Below are 23,971 nucleotides of genomic sequence, written 5' to 3'. Positions count from 1 at the left end.
AAGGGCGGATGATGAATGCCACTAATGAGGGACTTAAGAAGTTAGTAAAGAAAATCAAAGAAAATTAAAAAAAAATCTTTTTCGAATTTTTCAATTTTTTTTTTTGACACTAAGACTCAAAACTAATAAAAAAATCCTAACACATATTAAATCACCATCCTCAACCTTACCAGGGACGTATTTCTCACCCCACACTTAAAATCATGCAATGCCCGCAGTGCATATAGATGGAAAAATTAAAAACAGGTAAATCAAGAAATACTCCTTGGGGCCCCTCTAGGGCCTAGCTAGCAACATAACCTCAACATTAAGGGTCGGCACGACCCCACACTTAAGCTCAAACATGCTCCTCAGCTTTCAACTTCGGGTACTCAGATTTCCCCTAATCTGCAAAACAAAAACAAAACATAACACTATATTAAAAAAAAAAAATACAAGCTGGGTTGCCTCCTAACAATCGCTTGATTTAACGTCGCAAAGACGATGTGAATCAACTTTTTCCTCCACCTCGAACTTACGAATTGTACCCCTAATTTTGCATCAAATTTTCTATCACGCTTCTGGGGTGGTGGTGTGAAAATAAAGGAATCAAGCAATAGGTGTCGCATCTTGCACTTCTTGAACCTTAAGTGAGGAAGTTCTTCGAGGAATGGGCAATGATGCGAATGGAAATGGAGATTTGAATGTGTGCTTGCAGAAGGAATACCTTAGGTTCGGGATGTGATACTCAGTCGTTAAGTTAGTTAAATGGAGCCTAGTAAATAAAGTCTTTAGTGCTACAGTTTAGCCCAACTTTTCTTTATGTTTCAAGTTCTATTTATTAAGTATTAGTCCGTTAGATGTATTCTAGATGTCTTATTCAGTCCCTGCCAGTCTGTTAGGAATTATGGACAGGTGGAAGAATATAGTAGGAATGTTAGATAGTGGTGCACAATGAATAGCTATAATCGTCCTTCATTCCATAATCAATTTCAGAAATGACCAATTTTGGATTGTTTACGTAGTTTTTCCTTTTCAATTTTTTTTTTAGCTTAAAGTAGCAATGTGATCAACTGGGTACCTTTCCACTTGCAATAATAACACATCTTATGTAAAAACATGTGGAAGAATATACAAAAGAATTCAAATTTAACCTCCGTTGTGAAATCGAATTCAATCTTCATTTTGTAGTGTCTTCTACTCCTAGTTTCACCATAAAAGTATTTCTTTTCAATCTCTCACCATAGCTCTCGATCAAACTCCACATTCTAAACAACCCTTTTCATGTTTTCATACTCCATTTACCTTTCAGCTCACCCATGTAGAGAAAATGGCCATTTTCTCACAAATACCCAAGCTGAAGCCATGGCTATTCTAAAAGATATGAGGTTTTTAAGAGGCACTCATGTGAACCAGGTGATACTAGAGACAGATTCCTTGTTACTAGAGAAGGTGATTCATAAAAACTGGGAAGTTCCATGGCAAATTGTCACGTTAGTTGAGGAGATTTGGAAGCTTATGGAAGGCATGAATATCACAGTGACTCACATTCTAAGAGAAGGAAACAAAATTGCTAATTATCTTGCAAATATAGCTCTGGATCAGGGGAGTGTATGCATCAATTCTTTTGAACAAATGGAAGTGGATGGGAGAAGATTATTAAACAATGACAAGCTACAATTGCCTTACTTGAGGAGGAAATCATGCAGAAGATGAACATGGAAAGCTACTGGTTTCCTCATGCTCAAATCCTTTGGGAGGAGAGCATGGAGAATTTTTTAACTAACTGTTTGTTTCATTTTGCAGGTGTTACATTCTCAAGGAACACAAACGAGCTACATTCTTTGTGGAAGCAGAGGAAGCTAGCACAACACACAGCGTATCAATTGGTCCTTGTGAAGCAAAAACAGTCATCAACACAGGGAAATAACTCAGTGTTCTGCAACATATTCACCCAACTGGTAATTGCTCGATGTGTGGTATTAGTACCATTTGGTACTCATCCTATTGAACATGAATCAGAATGATTAAATATGATGCAGACAAAGAGGTTCATCTACAAGACATATAGAAAGATTCCCAATACAACAAGAACAGTACAGATCCACAATTTTCAACCATTTGCAAGAGCAAAACAAGAGGAAGGGGAGCAGATTCAGGGTGGAGGTACTGAAGCGACATGGATTCGGCAACAATGGCAAGAAAAATTCAAAAAACACATACGGAATTTCAAGTTTAATATAAAACAGGACGAAAATACTGATGCAAAAACAGGAAAGTGGACAAATTTACCTGAGCAAAGATGGACAATTCTTCAATCCATTATGCATCAGATGCAAATGTCACACCCTAACTTGATAGGTTATGATGGGCACCCGACCCTTACCTAGGGCCGAGCGAACCCGCTGACGCTCGTTATACTCATAATCATACTGGGCCCTTAAATCATAAAATGAATGCATAATGGAAGCTTTTCAAAGAACATGCTTTTCGTTTTTCTCAAATCGAGGGAAATCTGTAAACATATGAGATCTGTAATATAATGCGTAATGATACATCGGCCTACAGAGCCGCTTACAAAACTGACATATTATATACATGACTCTGTCTGCAAACTCTCTAACATAATCAAGATACCATAACATAAACACTCTGACTCGGCAGCGCTCCGGGAGAAAATGGAGCTCGCCAATCCAGCTGGAACATCTTCTACTCATCTGTATACACCTGCGTGGCATGAAACGCAACCCCAAAGAAAGGGGTCGATTTTTTAATATGTACTGAGCATGTAAAGCATGAAACACAGTAAACCGAATCATACTGAAATAAGGAGTATGAACATCATAAGACTTGCCTCTGAAACATAAATCATGCGTAACCATATCATGTAGTACATATGCACATCCATAACGTGTCCCGGCCCTCCAGTGAGGGACTCGGTAAATAAAATCATCATATCATGTATATATAACGTGCCCCGCCCCTAGCCGAGGGACGCGGTAAATAAAATCATCATATCATCATGTCATCATATCATCATGCCATCATATATATATATATATATATATATATATATATATATATACCGTACCCGCCCTCTAGTGAGGGACTCGGTGAATAGCGTGTCCCGCCCTCTAATGAGGGACTATATATATATATATATATATATATATATATATATAGAGGGACGCGGTGAATGTCCCGGCCCTCTAGTGAGGGACGCGGTGAATAATGCGGTGGAGTTGCACGAATACATGTCTGCCCGGACTCGGTGAAGGACGTATTAAAAATTTGCACGAGCAGAGTAGTGAGAAACCATATGCATATAAATCATCTCTTAAGACTCAATGAAATAATCTAAACGAACTGTCATTTGAAAGTCGGGACAATAGCTATATCAAATATCTTTCGGACGTCAGTCGGAAACATATCAAACATCATAAACATATTAAAGAACCGTAGGGATCATAGTCATATATCAAACCAATCCGACCCCGCATATGAAAGTTACGGGCATTATTCATTATAGCATCATTTATGAACATTTCAAGGCAATCCGAGTCCATTCATGAAAGTTAGGGACATTATACGTTATAGAATCTTCTACGAACATTTCAAAGCAATCTGGTTCCGTCTATGAAAGTTACGGCCATTATTAGATATAGAATCTTTTACGAACAAAAATTCCTTATGCAGCATTTGAAATCCAATCATACATAAGACTTAAGGACCATAATACGACCATATTAAGAGTGCCAACATCAAGAGGTGAATAAGAATCGTAGACATGCTCGGATCTTAAGAATAGAGTTACCCCGAGGCTCGTATCATAGCCTACTTACAACTAAGACATGCCAAAAGAAAGAAAGGATAAGCTTTACATACCTCGTCCGCTTCCTAAGCTAATCCAAACTTAAGTCTCGGGCTTCCCAAAATCTACAACAACGTCATTATATACTAACATTAGCCATATGCACTTAAGAATTCAATTCCAAGCTATCGCTTTATTTGCAGAAATTCGGGCAAAGATTTCCCCTATAAACTCAACATCCCCGAGACTTCAACTCGGCCAAATCTTCAACAACAATACCAACAACCATATTAACAACATTAATAATCAATTCAAAACGCATTATAATGCTAGCAACTCTCTTCTACATAATTCGACAACATTCCATTTATGTTCAATTCAACTACATACATTCAAGCCAACGTCAACGCTCACATGTTCAAGTACTCATCCGGGATCATCCCAACAAGATTTAAGAACATTTCAAACAATCCGCGCAATAATCAAAAAAATCCAACTAAACATCACTCCACCCGAAACCTCTCCAACCCGACAAGAACAACAACAACACATTCTCTTCCTTCCAAATTCATAAACTATACTAACAATCCACACATTACAATATCATTCATGTAAATGCAAGAAACTATATTACCAATACACTAACTTCTACAATAGTTCACAAACGGTTTCACTCCAACTTGTACTATCCAATACCTTCATTTTCACCACATAATCCATAACAACAACAACCAAAATACCAAGTAAAATTTAATTCATCATTCCTTACAAAGGCAGCCCCTATACGGCCACAACATCAACATATATAAATTTCATGAATTTCATTCATTTTCGCATACTACAACATGCACAAACCATCCATAACACATGAAAAAGAAGATTAAACCTTACCTTTTCCACTTAGTTCTTCAACTTGGCTATGGTTTGCACCTTGAACTAACACTTGTTCTTGCTACTCCAACGACCACTCCATGTTGTTATACACCTTCTAAGGAGTTGAAATGCTTGAAGAAAAAAAAAATTTGGTCAATTTTCCATGAACTTGTTCGGTTATTGCCATGGCCGAATGGCTTGTTGTTTTTTTTTTCTCCAAGTTTCTTGAATTTTCTAAGGGGTGAAGATGATGAAAATGATTAATATGTCTTGCTTGTCACACTTGCCCACATATATAATTCATCCATGTGTACCATGGCCCACACATGGCTTGGATCAATTAAAATTGGCCAAGCCATGGGTGGGAACCACCTCATGCCACACGGCCACATGGTGGCTTTTCTTGAAATTTTATTTCAACTTCTAGCCCCAAATTTTCATGAAACATTTAACTTTCCATAATTCACTTTTAACCCCAAATTTTCCTTATTATTCCATACCAATAAAATCATAAGCAACTCGTGCCTTAAAACAAAGTCGGAAAATAGCCTTGTCCTTAACTTTCCGCAATTAGCTCGGAATATCCCAATGTACAAAATACGGGATATAACATCCTTCCCCCCTTTAGAACATTCGTCCTCGAATGTTAAACTAGTCTCATAAGGTCTTGTAAGGATCTCAGGGGGGCTTCTTTTATTACCATAACATGCAGTCTCATCTCCCAACCATATTTCTTCTTCATCTTTTCTTCAGCTTCCCAAGTCATCTTCTTCCTGTTATTGTTCCGCCACAATACCTTAACAGAAGCCACGTCCTTAGCACACAACCTTCTTATCTTACGAACAATGTAATAAGGTCCAATATATTTCGGGCCAAGCTTTTCCTTCTTGTCGAATCTCATTACACCTTCCATGGGTGATATCTTCAAGCACACCCACTCACCGATCTGGAATTCTAAGTGTCGACGCCGATTGTCGTCATATAATTTCTGTCATCCCGTAGCTGCTAATAGCCGTCCCCTGCTTTAACTATCATCGGCTGGTATAACTCGGACACATTTTTGATTGACATTCAGGTTCACTGTCATCAGTAGCCAGCTTGTTCTGACCGTCTCACTTAAACCACTCTAAAATTCCCTTAACTCAACTTGTGACATTCTAGGCACATTATCTCGTGTCGTCTCTTTATCTTTAATTCAAACTCTTCTATCGTCCCTTTGCTCAGATCTTGCTCTCAACTTCCTAGTCACACATTATGTTGCAATCTTTACAAGAATACGCGAAGGTGCTCAATTTAGCCCAAGAAATACCCTAGCGTGGCTTCACTAATCCTTATGTTTTACTTTGTCTTCGCCTCTCTTCTCTTACAACCGGTATCGGAATAGATCTTTGGTTCAACCATAGCCATGTCCTGTTTGTCCTCAGTACTAACTCCATCTCGGTAATTTAGCCTAAATCATCTTTACACCTTTCCTTAATGTACCCAAAATCTCGTAACCATATTATTATTACTGCACCCAAACTTTTCTCATTAGATATTCGCTTAGTCTCATCCCTAGCATATAAATGTTCATGGGTAACGTAACTGCTCTTGTACGACTTGTATAACGTATATTCAATCTTAGTCACGATCTTTCCTTCTCCTGGTTCATGCTACTTCACATATCCCCTCCGTACCAACATTCGCTGATAGCCTATCTTGTCATACTCCTTTCCCTTCCTTTACTCCTTTGATTTTCTTACTTCCTACTATAAGAGGTCTTCTATCTTTGCCCCTTGCTATTTATAGGTCGCAGTATCATTAGCGAATAACTCTATTACCCACATCTTAGACTCTAATCCAGCACAGCAATGTTATCTTTCACAACATCTCTGTAAGTTACTCGTTGTCATTCTCTGGTCGTATCCTCTCCTTTTTTTTTAAGCATCCACTTCCCAATGTCATATCATTTAAGATCTCCACAATTAATTCTCAGCACTATCTCAACTACCACCCTAACTTCTACCCCTTTATTGCTGACTTTTAAATCTTACTAACTTATCTCAGCAAGGAACCTTACCTGTAGCCCAAGCATCCGTATCAAATATATTGTAGTGTCGATTGTCTCCGTCTCACACCTGCATCTCTCGCACTCGCTTCCCCCTTAAGGGTGTACTTACTATTATCCGATTATACTTCGCCTTATGCCCGTATTTCCAATCTCAATTAGGCGGCACTTTTATTCCGACATTTTGATCCCCTTGCCTTCCATCTACTCACTTTCTTTCTTTTCCAAATATCATTGTATTAGAACTTTCCAAGCTTAACTCGTAGTGAAACAAAGATCGGCTTGCCTTGTAACATTTGTGCCCATTTTATTTTTTTCACTTGAACTTCGTTGTCCTGTCCGATTAATGCCTTCCAACTACCGCCACGTTGGTTGCCGAATACACATATCCGCCGATATAGCCATGTACGGGGTATCACATGCACACCTATATATATAATAGTTACTAGCATCTCGCTTGCAAAATATTCCCAAACGCTACTCAAACTCACCCTAATTCTAGAGCCGTGATGCACTTTCTTTCTCTTCATCGGTCCAATCCGCCCCGTTCTACGCGACCTCTTAAGGTTTCCGCCCACTCCGTACTATCTAATTTTCCTTAGATTACTCTAGCTTCTCATTTGTCTTCTTACGTCCGAATTTGTAAGACTTTTAAAACTTCCCAGGGGGTCACCCATCCTAAAATTTCTCTCATTCCAAAGACGCTTAACCTTGGAACTCTGACGAAATACGATACTTTAATGCCGCATATGATCGTGTCCACCTCATCGCATGACCTTCGTCACATAATCTGGAGTAAGCTGAAGTCTTAATAGATTTCGAAACGTTCTCATAACACATCTCCCTTCGAATTCGAAAGGGTCTCTTACTCTTCTGACTCCACTATTACTATTTTAGCCCTTTTTTCACTCCTCAATATTCACTTTTCACCTATGGACATGACTGCTTTCCGTCCTAGACTTTCAGATTCCCAATGGTGGTGAACACACCTTGATCGCCGCTACTTATAAATACTTGGTTATCGGCCTTTGGATTTCTGCTCTCATTTTACCTCGTTCCTCATCCTTTCTATAACCGGGCCTTTCACATTCCCGTCACTTATAGTACTCGTATCCTTGGCTACACATGTCATGGTCCATTACTACACTGTTATCTTGCTCTCTTCTTATTTCCTTCTTCCAATTACCTTTTCTTTTCTTATGCTCACTATCATTTCCGTTATTATATAACCCTTATTCCAAACCTTTCCCTACGAACTCGATAAGCCTTCCTTATTCGTTCTATAGCTCGCTTTTCGTTTCACACTTGCTTTTATACCCTAGCTACATAGATCACATCGTAGCTTTGGCCACCTTCTCACCTTACTTATTCTCATAATCGCTTTACTTATTTTTCATAACAATCCTCATTATATTCACATTATATCTTATTCGTAATCAATCCTATAATGTAACACATTCTAACCCTTTACCCTTTCTCGGTCCACTTTATCCTTAATATCTCATCATAATTCATTTCTTGTCAATACATTCTTATATCCGTCACAATTCTTTTCCTCTCGTACCATCTTGTCTTAATCATACTATTACTATCCGATTCCGCAATTAATTTTTTTTTTCTCGAGGTCACCGTACTCGTATCTTAGTCAAATCTTATCATTACTATTGGCACAACCTTTCAAGCCATATCACAAACCTATATCTCATTCCCTTTTTATTTCTAGGAAAATTTTGGCGAGATTTCCTCCGTAATTGTTACTATCTCAAAACTCGCACGCAGAAATACCAACAATGCCTCACAGGGCCAACATATGTATATATATATCCTACCATATCACAGCCACACAGGGCTCCCAATATCAACAATAGTACGAAAATGATGAACATACCTCGTATGCCCAACCCAAACTGCACCTGTTACACTCTCTTGTTTGCTTTCCCTTTTAATCTTCAACTTGTATTTCAATCGTACTTCAATATCTTACCCGACATATATCTTTCATACCTTTGCTTTCCTGCGTGCTTGTAACTTCCAATATCGTCAATCACTCTCTTCTGTCGATGCCATTCTTCTGCTGAAATCAAAGGTTAGTATAAAGAGTCTCATCTCCTATGACTTGGCTCTATGGCACGATCTAAGATGTGAAAGAAGAGTAACCATGCTAGATGCCCGTAGCCTCCGTTTATAAACGTGGCGCGCTTCACACCATAAACAAGGACTTACCGGACACGACTTTGCGACAACCCCTAGGACGAACTCGTCTCGATACCAATTTGTCACACCCTAACTTGATAAGGTATGATGGGCACCCGACCCTTACCTAGGGCCGAGCGAACCCGCTGATGCTCGTTATACTCATAATCATACTGGGCCCTTAAATCATAAAATGAATGCATAATGGAAGCTTTTCAAAGAACATGTTTTTCGTTTTTCTCAAATCGAGGGAAATCTGTAAACATATGAGATCTGCAATATAATTCGTAATGATACATCGGCCTACAGAGCCGCTTACAAAACTGACATATTATATATATGACTCTGTCTGCAAAGTCTCTAACATAATCAAGATACCATAACATAAACACTCGACTCGGGCAAAGCCGCTCCGGAGGAAATGGAGCTCGCCAATCCAAATGAACATCTTCTAGTCATCCGTATACACCGCGTGGCACGAAACGCAGCCCCCCCGAAGAAAGCGGGGGTCGACGAATATGTACCGAGCATGTAAAGCATGAAATACAAGAGAAAAGGTCATACCGAAATAAGGAGTATGAGAATCATAAGGCTTGCCTCTCGAAACATAAATCATGCATGTCAATATCATGTAGTACATACGCATATACATAACGTGTCCCGGCCCTCTAGTGAGGGACTCGGTAGATAAAATCATCATATCATGTATATGTAACGTGCCCCGGCCCTCTAGTGAGGGACGCGGTAAATAAAATCATCATATCATCATGTCATCATATCATCATGCCATCATATATATATGTATATATATATATACCGTACCCGGCCCTCTAGTGAGGGACTCGGTGAATGAAGTGTCCCGCCCCTCTAACGAGGGACTCGCAGCGAGATCCCGTTCTCCATCATGTATATCATACCCCATCCCATGGCCGGCGCCATCATCATATATATATAAGTGCCCCGCCCTACGAGGGACGCGGTGAATAGCATGCCCGCCCTCTAGGCGAGACGCGGTGAATAATGCGGGGAGTTGCACGAATACACGCCCGGCCCGGACGCAAGGAAAGAAGTAATAACGCCGCGCACGAGCAGTAGTGAGAAACCATATGCATATAAATCATCTCTTAAGACTCAATGAAATAATCTAAACTAATCGTCATTTGAAAGTCGGGACAATAGCTATATCAAATATCTTTCTGACGTCACTCTATCAAACATCATAAACATATTAAAGAACCGTAGGGATCATAGTCATATATCAAAAATCCGACCCCGCATATGAAAGTTACGGGCATTATTCATTATAGCATCATTTATGAACATTTCAAGGCAATCCGAGTCCATTCATGAAAGTTAGGGACATTATACGTTATAGAATCTTCTACGAACGTTTCAAAGCAATCTGGTTCCGTCTATGAAAGTTACGGCCTTTATTAGACATAGAATCTTTTACGAACAAAAAAATTCCTTTGCGCAAAGATTTGAAATCCAATCATACATAAGACTTAAGGACCATAATACGACCATATTAAGAGTGCCAACATCAAGAGGTGAATAAGAATCGTAGACATGCTCGGATCTTAAGAATAGAGTTACCCCGAGGCTCGTATCATAGCCTACTTACAACTAAGACATGCCAAAAGAAAGAAAGGATAAGCTTTACATACCTCGTCCGCTTCCTAAGCTAATCCAAACTTAAGTCTCGGGCTTCCCAAAATCTACAACAACGTCGTTATATACTAACATTAGCCATATGCACTTAAGAATTCAATTCCAAGCTATCGCTTTATTTGCAGAAATTCGGCAAAAGATTTCCCCTATAAACTCAACATCCCCGAGAATTCAACTCGGTCAAATCTTCAACAACAATACCAACAACCATATTAACAACATCAATAATTAATTCAAAACGCATTATAATGCTAGCAACTCTCTTCTACATAATTCGACAACATTCCATTTATGTTCAATTCAACTACATACATTCAAGCCAACGTCAACGCTCACATGTTCAAGTACTCATCCGGGATCATCCCAACAAGATTTAAGAACATTTCAAACAATCCGCGCAATAATCAAAACAATCCAACTAAACATCACTCCACACGAAACCTCTCCAACCCGACAAGAACAACAACAACACATTCTCTTCCTTCCAAATTCATAAACTATACTAACAATCCACATGTTACAATATCATTCATGTAAATGCAAGAAACTATATTACCAATGCACTAACTTCTACAATAGTTCACAAACGGTTTCACTCCAACTTGTACTATCCAATACCTTCATTTTCACCACACAATCCATAACAACAACAACCAAAATACCAAGTAAAATTTAATTCATCATTCCTTACCAAGGTAGCCCCTATACGGCTACAACATCAACACCATAGTTTCATGAATTTCATTCGTTTCCATATACTACAACATGCACAAACCATCCATAACACATGAAAAAGAAGATTAAACCTTACCTTTTCCACTTAGTTCTTCAACTTGGCCATGGTTTGCACCTTGAACTAACACTTGTTCTTGCTACTCCAACGACCACTTCATGTTGTTATACACTTTCTAAGGAGTTGAAATGCTTGTAGAAAATATATTTTTTTGGTCAATTTTCCATGAACCTTACTCGACTATGCCATGGCCGAATGACTCTTTTTTTTTCTCTCCAAGTTTCTATAAGCTTCCAAGGTTTGTGAAAATGATGAAAATGATTAATATGTCTTGCTTGTCACACTTGCCCACATTTATAATTCATCCATGTGTACCATGGCCCACACGTAGTTTGATCAATTAAAATTGGCCAAGCCATGGTGGGAACAACCTCATGCCACACGGCCACATGGTGGCTTTTTGAAATTTTATTTCAACTTCTAACCCCAAATTTTCATGAAACATTTAACTTTCCATAATTCACTTTTAACCCCAAATTTTCCTTATTATTCCATACCAATAAAATCATAAGCAACTCGTGCCTTAAAACAAAGTCGGAAAATAGCCTTGTCCTTAACTTTTCGCAATTAGCTCGGAATATTCTAATGTACAAAATACGGATATAACAGCAAAGATATCATTTGGGTTACCCAAGGTAAAATTAAGGCTCTAAGATACACCAGGAGCAACATCAATCGGAACTATCACCGGCGAGAAGGACGAATTGCAGATCTTAGCTTGATCTTGAGCTCTTCACTAGCCATTTTAGGGTTTCCTAATCTTGGCTTTCTTTATCTAGAACATATCTGGATGATGTTGTTGTTTTTACTTTTCTACTTATGTTTTAAGACTCCTTTTATTAATAATAAATAAATAGCCCGTGGGGCCTTGTTTAAAAAAAATTGGCCATTTTCTATTATTCTTTAGGTTTTAATTTATTTGTATTATTTTCTTTTTTAGTACCTTTTTTTTAAAAAATAATTCATTAATTTCGGCTTTCCACATGTTTAAAATTACAAGAGTAAAAGGTATTTTTGTATATTTTGCATATTTTTAATTTAAGACCACAATATTCAAAATATTTATTTACTTTATTAAACTTCGTGTGCTCAAAATAAAACAAATAAATTAGAAGGGAGGGAGTATTTTTTTTGCCCCCTTACTGGCGCATGTCTTTTTCAAGATTTGGGTTTTCTTTTATTGCTTTACTTTTACGTTACGGTAATTTTTTTTAACCCCCTACTTGATTATCAGCTCAATCATGTGCTAATTTCTGGGTAAATTAGAACAGGATTTCTAATCTGTATACTCTCTGTGTACATTTCTGCTACAGTGGAATTGGTCAAATTTACATAATTCTCTATATGAATTTATTTTCTCCACTTTTTATGTTTTCTTTCTCAACTTACCTTTCTTGACTTTTCATCAGCTCACCCATGTAGATAAAATATTCATTTCTACTTATTTTTTTCCTAATTGGGCCGTCATGGTGGTTCGTATGTCTTTTTCATGATTTGCGTTTTCTTTAATTGCTTTATGTTAATCTTTAAAAAAAAAAAAAAACAATTCTTGATTATCAGCTCAAAAATCATGTGTTAATTTCTGGGTAAAGTAGAACAGGATCTCTAATCTGTATTCCCTCTATCCACATTTCTGCTACAGTGGAATTGGTCAAATCACATAATTCTCTATGTGGATTTATTTCTTGCTTCAGCATTATCTGTGGTGTAACAAATAGTAGGTTTCTTGATTTAGCTGTAAAAATGGAGTTAGCAGCACAGTTAAAGAGAGGAATATCAAGGCAATTCTCAAAAGGGTCATTTAAATTGAGTTTCAAGAGGCAAACTTCATTGGATCCAAGAAGGAAGAACAATTTAAGGTTCAGTTTTGGGAGGCAATCGTCACTTGATCCAATTAGAAGGAGTCTTGAAAATGGTGAAGAGGTTATAAGTGTGCCAGAGAATCTTGATTCAACTATGCAGTTGTTATTTATGGCATGTAAAGGAGATGTGAAGGGAGTTGAGGACTTGTTAGATGAAGGGGTTGATGTTAATAGTATTGATTTGGATGGAAGGACTGCTCTTCATATTGTTGCTTGTGAAGGTCACGTTGAAGTTGCTAAGTTGTTGTTAAGTAGGAAGGCTAATATGGATGCCCGTGATCGTTGGGGTAGCACGGTATAAATCTTACTCCCTCTGTCCATTTTTACTTGTCCTTGTTTGACTTGGCGCACGGAGCAATAAATAAAATGACAATGTTCTATATCACCCCTAGTTATTAGTAAATCATCTAAATAATTGAATTCAATCAAACATACTTTAAAAGTTGTGCAACTACTAACAATTGCTTGAAGTTTCCAACCAATAATTAATAATAAGGGTAAAGTATGTATGAAATGATAAATTATCTCTTGGTTTTCCATTCTAGACAAGTAAAAGTGGACAGCTATTTTTAGTATACTTGACAAGTAAAAATGGACGAAGGGAGTATTATTTTGAAAGCGAAATCTTTTTCTTGTTTTTGTTTGGTAAATTATTGTAGCCGGAGGACATGACGTTATATGGGAGGGTATGGAGGTTGCGAATTAGGGTGGAAAGATAGTAGGTAGTTGAGCGCTGTCTCGCTTTTCGGCAGGATTAGGCTGGGTGATAGTCTGGAGCACCGAGTCTGTCGTAGCATTAACCTTATTCATGTAGTTTCTTGCTTTTGATATCTGTTAACTTCTTTTGTTTATTGTGTTTTGGTTATTGCACTATTTCTCCGTTTTTACTGTTTTTTTTCATACTGCTTTCGTCATTAGTTGCCATATTTTCTTCACTGCTGTATTTCCTTTTTCATAACTACTTTAATTTGCTGCTGCTTGCAACAAATTTTCAAATATGGAAAATAAACTACAACCAAAAAATAAATGAAAAGAGTAATTTTATTTATCAAGATTGTGAGTACAAATCTGTTCATCCCTTGATTCTTCTCTCCTATTTTTTTCTCCGTAATTCGAGGGCCGTTAGTAGCGTATTTCTTGAACGTAGGATGATTCATTTGATCTCCATGAAAGGATATTGTGGATCTTCTTGAAGTATTTGGTTGTCAAGAAATATCCGGCCACATATTGATCTCTTTTTGAATACCCATGAGTTTATGGGATATTTGAGATGCCTTTTTAAGGGAATATGTGTCCCTTTATATAGGCGTAAGCTAGGGTCTGGGGTAGAGTAGCCTCCAAGAAACCCTAACAGATATTGGGCTTATCTTGTAGTCCAACAAAATTTCGATGTCTACAACTGCACTTGAGCCGAGGGTCTTTAGGAAACAGCCTCTGTGCCTCCACGAGGTAGGGGTAAGGCCTGCGTACAATATATCTCACGTGTGGGATTACACTGGGTATGTTGTTGCTGTTGTTTGTTAAATTGTTGTAGGATATGTAATGAAACTGTAGTTTTTAATTTCCCGCTGTTGTTTCTTGAATTTACTAGGGACAACGCAGAAAGAAGTGGTACAGATTTCAGTTAGTAAAAAACTCATAACGAAATAGGTTGGCCTCCCAAGTTAAAACTGCTAAGAATTTTGTTGCATAAACTGGTGAAGAACTGTTACTTATGAATAGGATTAGAGAAAGAAGAAATTTATGAGAAAGAACTCCGTTTATGGGAATAAGTCAATCTTTTAACAAGAAAGAACTCGATAAATGGAGAGCATTCTTTTGCTTTCTTCTTCCTCCTTCCTTCCGTTATATTCAAATAATTCACTGTTGGAGATTCTCTACTTTGAGAAAATATTGACATTCTGCTTGATATTCTTATGATGAACAAGAATTTGTACGAGCTTTTCCTTCTCATGAATAATCAGATTTAGGTCCTTAGAATGTGCAAAATGCTATCATAAACTACGGACAAGAAACCAACCCACAAAAGTTCATATTTTATAACAGTCAAGCAATAATGAGTCTGACTTTAGTAGTACTGCATGTCTAAATGTAAATCTTGATGCTCTATGCTTTCTGAACTCCACAGCTGAAGTAAGTTTTTGTTTTCTTTTTTACTTTTTTGCTTTTTACTCCTTAATTCATCGATGCTGTTTTAGCTAACTTTAGAATTAAAGTAATTTCGTCAAAAAATTTGATTGAAATAAATGATACAAAATTAGAGCTTAAGGCCCTAAACTATGCATTTCAGGAAAAAATGTTTAAATCTTTTACTTTTTCCCTTATCTTCCAACTTTGACTGTTATAAGAGGCTGTGACAGGCGGCAGCTGATGCCAAATACTATGGTAATGATGAAGTTTACAAAATACTGAAGGCCCGTGGAGCCAAAGTCCCGGTAAGTGGGTACAAAGTCCAAGTTAGACTGAGGTTCCATATGTTCTGGCACTCATAGAAGCATGTGTTATGTTGCTAGAAAGTCAGAAAGACGCCAATGGCTGTAGCAAATCCACGAGAAGTTCCAGAATATGAACTAAACCCTCTGGAGCTTCAAGTCCGCAAAAGTGATGGAATCTCAAAGGCAAGTGTTCTATGTTTTGTTAATTAGTACTGTGATGTTTCAATTATGATTGAGTGATGAAAGCACAATCAGGCCTTAAATTGAAATACTTAAATTCCGTTTAAAATTGAAGGAAGCCTGAACCAACTAGATTGTATAGCCATCTTTTATTTCTTTCTTAGCTTCTTGAATGAAGCCATGAGACACCGGGCCCACTTTCATTTCATGTGATGCTTTTGGGTGCCTAATTTTTGAATTTATTCCCAACAATTTGTCTACAATTTTCTTTTTTAACTTTTGACAGGGTTCATATCAAGTTGCTAAATGGAATGGCACGAAAGTTTCGGTAAAAATACTTGACAAGGATAGCTATACAGACCCTGAAAGCATGTATGTTTTAGCTGCTCTGCAACTCCCATATGCTTATCGAATTTCTGTAGATACTCTGTATTTTTGCTTCTGTGTCCTGTATCATGAGAGGCCTCATATCAAAGTTTTTATTGGATTGTGGATCTACAAGTAAAACCCTCTTCTGACAATTTAATATGGACTTTTAATTTGGATCCTCTAACCTCATGGCTTCACTAATCAGTGTAAGGATGAGTCACATACTTCAGTTATCTTTTCATTGAAGCTGATATTTCTAAACAGCAAAACTTGATAGAAAAGATGAAGTTATGCATAGTTCAGGAAAATTCGACTGAAGTAGGATAGAAATGGTACTATTTACATTGATGTAAGTTGGTGAAGCTGGCAGAATGCTATTGGGGGATCAGTTGATTTTGTCATGTGCTGTATTTGCAGATCCTTGATTTGTATCCTTATCTGTTATTAAGGTTAAGAAGTTAGGTTTATCATCTGTGGGGCTTAGCTTTCTTCTTGCCCTATCATCCTAACATTTCTTTGAACCCCCAAGACTTGAAACACAACTTTAGCTAAACTTCTTTTGCATTTACTGCTACTCCTACTAGTCAGAATGGTCATTGTCCTAACTGATACTACTTTCCTTTTCCTGTAGATTATATATGCACGTGTATATTACAACAACAACAACATGCCCAGTAGAATCCCACAATGTGGGGATGCACGTGTATATATATTATAGAAAATTGGTCATCTTCATTGCTCTTGTTGCCACAAGTTTCCAATTGAACTTGGAGTCGTACTGATTAAAAAACACAATAGATTTGGAGTCATTATCAGGAAGCAGGGTATTTGTAATTTCCCTGTTTTTTGGGGGAAATATTAGGGGCATTCTGCTTTAATTTCTCAATTGTTTTAAATCTTATGGACCGTCTTATATATTTGTTCAGTGATTGAAAATATCGGGGAAGTTCAATATTCAGGCAAAGCACGCCATATTTTCTTCTTGCAGATTATCTTCTTCATTCTTGTATAGATCATGTAGCTGCTTAAAGTCTGTTTGAATGTGGCCTTCCTTGCTTTTACTTAAGCAGCTGCTTACTCATTTTTTCCTTATTAACAAGTATTGTACAAAATTTATAGTTCCATGAGTTTGACCTTTTGATATCTAACTTTGCGTTATTTCCACGACTGCATGCAGAAACACTTTCAACCATGAATTAACTTTGCTAGAAAAAGTACGGCATCCGAATGTAGTTCAGTTTGTTGGAGCAGTTACACAAAATATACCGATGATGATAGTCTCAGAGTATCATCCAAGGGTAGGCTCTGTCAATCTTATCCACACTGACCTATCACCCAACAAACTTAACTTGTTTACCTTTTTTATCAGTTCAACTTATGCTAATATTTGTTGTTATAATGAACACTCAACATTGGCTAAAATTTTAGCTAGAGTTGGCAATAGATTCAACTTCTTTGTTGTAGAGATCTTGATGCTTATGGATTTTTTATGCCCTTGATCTCAATTTTTACCTTAGCCTTGCAGTTAACATTTGGTATTACATGCATTTGCGATTTTTCAGGGTGATCTAGGTAGCTATCTTCAAAAAAAGGGACGTCTATCTCCTTCAAAGGCGCTTAGATTTGCTCTTGATGTTGCTAGGCAAGTCTATCTTTGTCATAAAAGCAAAATGATCTCTCATGCCTGAATCAGTCCTTTGGCAATTGTGATTGTTTCAGTTACGTCTTTTATCTGAACATATCTATGTTGTGTCATGTTGGTTGATTTTCAGGGGTATGAACTACCTTCACGAATGCAAACCAGACCCAATTATCCATTGTAATTTAAAGCCAAAGTAAGACAACTATATGCTTTAGTTCTCCAAGGCTTTTAACTGATCATTTAGACTGTACTCATTGGGATTTCCTATTATTTTTAATATTCGGAATTTTGGTAAGGTGCCAGAAATATTTTGCTGGACAATGGAGGTCACCTGAAAGTTGCTGGATTTGGTCTGATTAGATTGTCTAAAATTTCACCTGACAAAACAAAGTTGGTGCAGCCGGAGGATACTGACCGTTCAAGTAAGTTTCTCAAACATCAATTATATAAACACTAAATCATATTATTTCCAACTCTGAAAGAAAGCATTCTTGTCTTATTGTAATTTTTTGATAGATCAGAAACTTCTGGTGATGTATTGGAGTATATTGATTGCTCATTGCATGAAAGGATTCAAAATGTTTATGTTTATTACTTTACTCATTTCCTTTTCACTTGTAGGTCCCTATGTGGCACCTGAGATTTATAAAGATGAAGTATTTGACCGGAATGCGGACATATATTCATTTGGCATTGTACTCTACGAGGTATGATTTCTTTTTGTCAAATACTTCAATTCTTGTCGTTGCTTAATAGTGTTGAATTCTTGATTCCCATTTCGGTGCAACACTTTGTGATACTTGGATGATCTTATTCTTTTAAAATGCAATTCTGTCCTCTATTTATCCTGATATCGGCGTATCAGCATCCTGGAAGTGTGAAATGGCTTATGAATCTTTTCTCTCTGCTCTTCACAATCTGTTTATTTTACTTTGTTGGGCTCAGATGATGGAGGGAACACCACCTTTTAATACCAAGTCTCCTCAAGAGGCTGCTAGACTTATGTGCTTAGAAGGCCAAAGACCAGCATTCAAATCAAAATCCAAGTATCCTCCAGAGCTCAGAGAGTAAGTCCAACTAATTATTATTTTTGAAATCATTCCTCGGGGTATAATCACATGTTGTGCCAGTTTATCATGATCTTCTATTCTGTACTGCTAGCCAATGAAGTGCATCATGAAATTCTTGTGAAAGGCCTCGGAAAAGATTTCCATTCTGCTGCTTTGGTTTTCTCAAAATAATACTCCGTATATGTGTATTTCAATTTCTTCAGGTACAGGTTCTTTCTCGGCTTGGTGATTTAGTACAAACTCTAGCCCTGTGAAACTCAAGTCGCTTGTCAAGTACCCTTTTTGTCAGATCCTTGAGAATTTAATGCTCATCTCTTGATGTCCTTCCCTAACAAGATAAAATAACTGAGACTTTGTTGTGTGCATGACCTCATTTGTGCTTAGCTTAAGAGTACCGCAATAGGCTCTTGATAATTGACATTAGCTAATTGGAGTTTTAGCCTACATAGTCTCAGACGAGTGTACCACCTCCAGTCTCCTCAGGCAGGACTAGATGGCTCTCCCAGTGCACCATTATCTTGTTAGCTTTGCATTCAATATCAAAACTTGACTTCTGCTCAATATTTTGTATTTCTAGGTTGATTGAAGAATGTTGGGATCCAGAAGCTTATGTACGGCCAACATTTTCTGAGGTCATTGTGCGGATGAATAAAATTTTTGCTAACTGCTCGAAAAAAGGATGGTTGAAAGATACTTTTAAACTCCCTTGGTATGACTCCACTACTATCCATTATCTATAGAAAATTCAACATTTGTTTATATTATGAAAAAGAGCCTTGAATTAAGAGGAAATATTTCATCCTTGACAATTTCGCGAAAGTGGGAGATTGTGCCATGTATGTGTTAGTAGCATTAGACTGCTAAAGCTCTCTCTCTGACATACACACAAACACGAGCGCACATACAGAGACACACAATTGATCATGTCAAATAGACCCATAAACATATCTATCCAAAAAGCATAACTGACTTGATAGCTGCTCAGATGAAAAATAAAGCAAAGGCGCAGAAAAGTTTTACTATGTACCTCAAACAACTGGCATTAGTTGTGTGAGGCTCTTTTTTGTGAGATAAAAAATGGACCCACATCTTAGACGGTTGGATCCACAAATTTTGGGTTCATTTTTTTGTTTCACAAAAAAGAGCCACACAACTAATGTCAATTGTGTGAGACACATTTTAAAAAATTTTAAAGGTGCACACTCATGGTTTGTATGTAATAATGGATGTTTATAAGCTTCTTGTACTTTTATTCAAGAAGTCGTCGCATTAAAAAAAACCTACATTGTTTGAATAGTTGTATGTTGCTAGTACTGTTTCCCTTCGTTACCTAATGCAACAGATCTTTGGTGCAGGTTGTAAGGATGCATAAAAGTGCAAGAACGCGGACAAATATTGGAGTCAATGGAGTTTATAAGCGGAAGATTATCGTAAAGCTTTCCACTCAATTTATTGCATGGGACCTTATGATAAGCCTAATAAGCAACCTTCTATTCGTCGAGATTCCTTGAAAGCTTTATATTGTGGTTAACCAAATAAAAGGCAGATTTTCAGGGTGAATGAGATGGGATTACAATTTAATCTTGGCTCTCCCTGTTCTCTCCTGTTCTCAGTAAGTTTAAACTCTACCATATGTCATATGAAGCGTCTTTATTAAATCTATGGTATTTCAACATTGGTGAACCAAATTTATATTGCTTTACAAGGGGAAAACAAAGAGGTTATATAAGAACGGGCTGTATGCTATTATACCAATCTCTCTATTCTTTCTTATTTTCCTTGTCTTGTTTGACTCTCATTAAAGCTAAAATGTGGACGCATGTAATTCACAAGTTACGTCCTTACACGTGGAAGATTAGAAAAGGAAAAAGGGAAATCATAATGAATCTACATTTACATGAATATAAAATGAATCGCCATGAACAAATCAAAATGAAATAACTGCGTTACCATTCCCTATATATTGTTACCATTTGGCAGTACGCTTGATACCTCATTCCTTCCCAAATTTTCACAAAATAGATTCAACATACTAGTCATAAGTGTGGATTCAACTAATAACAGCTTTCAAGCAGCGGTTTTTGTGACAAAAACTTAATCTCGCTTGTTGAGAAGAATTGCTGAATTTTTTTTAATCTAATGTTCCACTAGGCAGAGTGCCTTATGGCTAATTTTATTAATATAAAGATCAGAAAACGCATCATGTTCGCAATAAGAACTAGCTAGTGAAAGAATTGTTGAAATTGAGTGATACACTCACAAGGATGTATGCACAAACAAGCTCTTATGTGTTATATCCAAAGATATGGAAAGAGAGGCTTTTATGTTAGCAATAGAAGCTCAAGCTTTATCTAATTATTGATCTCGTAGCAGTTAAATGAGCATAACGTGCTATGAGACTAATAAGCTTTGATAGCGTTACGATCTACTGCAAGATAATAGAAGATGGCGATACAAATTGCTAAGTAGTCTAGATGAATGAAACCTTTTGAGAAAAAATCTTCAATGTTCTTATTAGAACTCCCACCTTCATTGAGTGTCCTCATAACTAATTCATTCCACTGACTAGCATTATTTTTTATCATCTCCATTCCGCACCCCTCTATGACTTACTTCTATACAGCTTTCAATTTCTTCTCTTGTGATTGTGACCATTCTCTTCTCATTGACTTTAACTCGAACTCCGAAGTCCCATACATTTGCTATAACTTGCAATTCGTCGTTGATCTACCCAATCGTCGAATTTCATTCACAATGAATCATGAAACACGATATAACGCTATGTGACAAGACCTCAAGTTGGGGAAACCAACTCACAACTAAACCTTTTTTCAGATGTAGCCAAATCCATGAGAGAGAATCCTTTGAAGCCAATTCATAGGCCAATAAAGATCGAAGGAATCACTAACTTCCCGCTTTGGAATAAGCGTGATAAAGGTAAAATTTCTCCCTATGGGACTTAAAATTCTTGGGAAGTTTAGATTCTTGATAATCTGTCACCACCCCAAGAAATGAAAATTCCTTTGTTTTAGACCCCATGCTAATTCCTCCACTTGTTCTTCCTAGTGTGGCATTGCTCCCAAATGATACATAGATGACAAAACAACTTTGTTTTTGTTGAAAATAATAATTCAAAATTGTAGGAAATCAAAATTGGTTAGGATTTGATATTTTAATCCATGTCCTGTTAGGATTTATAGTCAAATTAGTATAAGAATAGGTTTTCCTGTTTTGAGCTAAAGTAGGTTTCTTACTATTATAAATAGGGGTGCTACTAGTTATTTTCATAACAAGAGAAAACAAGAAGAGAACAAGAGATAATAAGAGAGAACAAGAGATATTGTTGAGATTCATAGAGTCTATCAATAAAATATTCTCCTTCAAATTGGTATAAGAGCTTCAACAATCACATAGAAAATTAAAGAGCTTCCACTGCCAGCGGGTGGCTGTAACTCATATATGCCGCCCGTCTGGCCAATGATGATTATGTTGGCAAATGTCGGGCTAATGATATGCGTGAAAAACAATCATGCTGAGGAGGACTGTCAAAAATATTACAAGTTTAAAGTGGTGCAAAAAAAATATGCATAAGAGGAAGGAGTTGTCTTCTCTAAATGTTGGAGAAGTGGGTTATTAAAAAAAAAATCGAATGTTGATGAGAAGTGCATCAACTATTAGAAGTTGGAGAGCAGTTCTTTAACACAACCAAGAAAAAAAATAATGGGTGTTGGAGAGAGGTGCTCCAACTATTAGAAGTATGAGAAAAGTGCTCCAACACAACCAAGAAAAAAATAATGAGAGTTGGAGAGAAGTGCTCCAACAATTGAAGGTTGAAGAGAAAGTGCTTCAACAAATTGAAGGTTGATGAGCCATCAACAAAATTGAAATGTTGGAAAGAAAGTGCTCCAACGATTGTGAAGGTTGAAGAGAAAGTGCTTCAACAATTGAAGGATGGTGAGAAAGTGCATCAAAAAATTGATGTTGGAGAGAAAGTGCTCCAACGATTGAAGGTTGGTGAGAAAGTACTTCAACAATTGAAGGTTGGTGAGAAAGTGCATCAACAAATTGGAATGTTGGAGAAAAAGTGCTCCAACGATTGAAGGTTGAAGAGAAAGTACTTCAACAAATTGAAGGTTGGTGAGAAAGTGCATCAACAAATTGGAATGTTAGAGAGAAAGTGCTCCAACAATTGTGAATATTGAAGAGAAAGTGCTTCAAAAATAGATGGGTTGAAGACAAGTGCTTCAATAATATTAGAATATGGTGACAAGTGAATCAAGAATTAGATATACAATTTTGAATTACGGGAGAATGTTGAAAATAATAATTCAAAATTGTAGGAAACCAAAATTGGTTAGGATTTGATATTTTACAGTCAAATTAGTATAAGAATAGGTTTTCCTGTTTTGAATTAAAATAGATTTCTTATTATTATAAATAGGAATGCTACTAGCTATTTTCATAATAAGAGAAAACAAGAAGAGAACAAGAGATAATAAGAGAGAACCAGAGATATTGTAAAGATATCGTGTCCATCCATCTCATGCTAATTTCGTTCTAGGGCTTGAAGTGATTAGTCCCATCACTTTCTTTTGATTTCTCATCAACTGACTGTACTAATGGAACCAAAGGTCCAATGGTCATTACTGGCCATTGGCTATTAGGCTTTCCACCCAGTTGATTGCCTTCCAATAGGAAAAAAAAAATAAAAAATTATTAAATAGAAAAGGAATAAGTCATGAATCAATAAAAGAATAAGAATGGCACTATTATATACGGTCAAATCTCTCTATAATTATCATTCGTTATAATAGCATTTTACTATAACAGCCTGATTTTCTTCGGAATCGATTTTTCATGTTATATTTTGGGATAAGGTACTATTACTCCCTGAACTTTGGCCAAAGTTGCTGACACACCTTACCTTTTCAGGGGTCCTATTATCCCCCTGAACTTTTTTCAAACGGAATAATTACTACCCTAAGCGTTGACGTGGCAAGGAGAATGTATTTCACTCTCTTTGGGAGACTGAGAAGCATAATTTGA

The 23,971-nt window shown here is 36.9% G+C and overlaps 1 protein-coding gene and 2 long non-coding RNA genes across 3 annotated transcripts; all 3 read left to right on the top strand.

The window, feature by feature from the left end:
- The first annotated feature begins 164 nt into the window (after positions 1-164).
- On the top strand, positions 165-999 carry LOC132041810 (uncharacterized). The gene is made up of 2 exons (XR_009411250.1): positions 165-711; positions 744-999. It is a non-coding gene; the product is annotated as an uncharacterized LOC132041810 (long non-coding RNA).
- A 931-nt stretch (positions 1,000-1,930) lies between these two features.
- LOC132041809 (uncharacterized) lies at positions 1,931-12,306 on the top strand. The gene is made up of 2 exons (XR_009411249.1): positions 1,931-2,320; positions 11,982-12,306. It is a non-coding gene; the product is annotated as an uncharacterized LOC132041809 (long non-coding RNA).
- Positions 12,307-12,684: 378 nt separating this feature from the next.
- Positions 12,685-20,674, top strand: LOC132041808 (integrin-linked protein kinase 1-like). Its single transcript, XM_059432502.1, has 12 exons — positions 12,685-13,524; positions 15,590-15,664; positions 15,743-15,847; positions 16,131-16,216; positions 17,391-17,511; positions 17,776-17,855; positions 17,986-18,048; positions 18,159-18,277; positions 18,477-18,562; positions 18,801-18,922; positions 19,503-19,634; positions 20,281-20,674. Exons 1-12 carry the CDS (start codon positions 13,111-13,113, stop codon positions 20,285-20,287), a joined length of 1,410 nt encoding a protein of 469 aa, XP_059288485.1. The 5' UTR covers positions 12,685-13,110; the 3' UTR covers positions 20,288-20,674.
- Positions 20,675-23,971: the final 3,297 nt, after the last annotated feature.

Source organism: Lycium ferocissimum, unplaced genomic scaffold, assembly GCF_029784015.1.
Source record: "Lycium ferocissimum isolate CSIRO_LF1 unplaced genomic scaffold, AGI_CSIRO_Lferr_CH_V1 ctg11749, whole genome shotgun sequence".
In the NCBI taxonomy this organism is placed as follows: domain Eukaryota; kingdom Viridiplantae; phylum Streptophyta; class Magnoliopsida; order Solanales; family Solanaceae; genus Lycium; species Lycium ferocissimum.
Note: the sequence above shows the minus strand (reverse complement) of the source record. Positions and strands in the feature narration are given on the sequence as shown.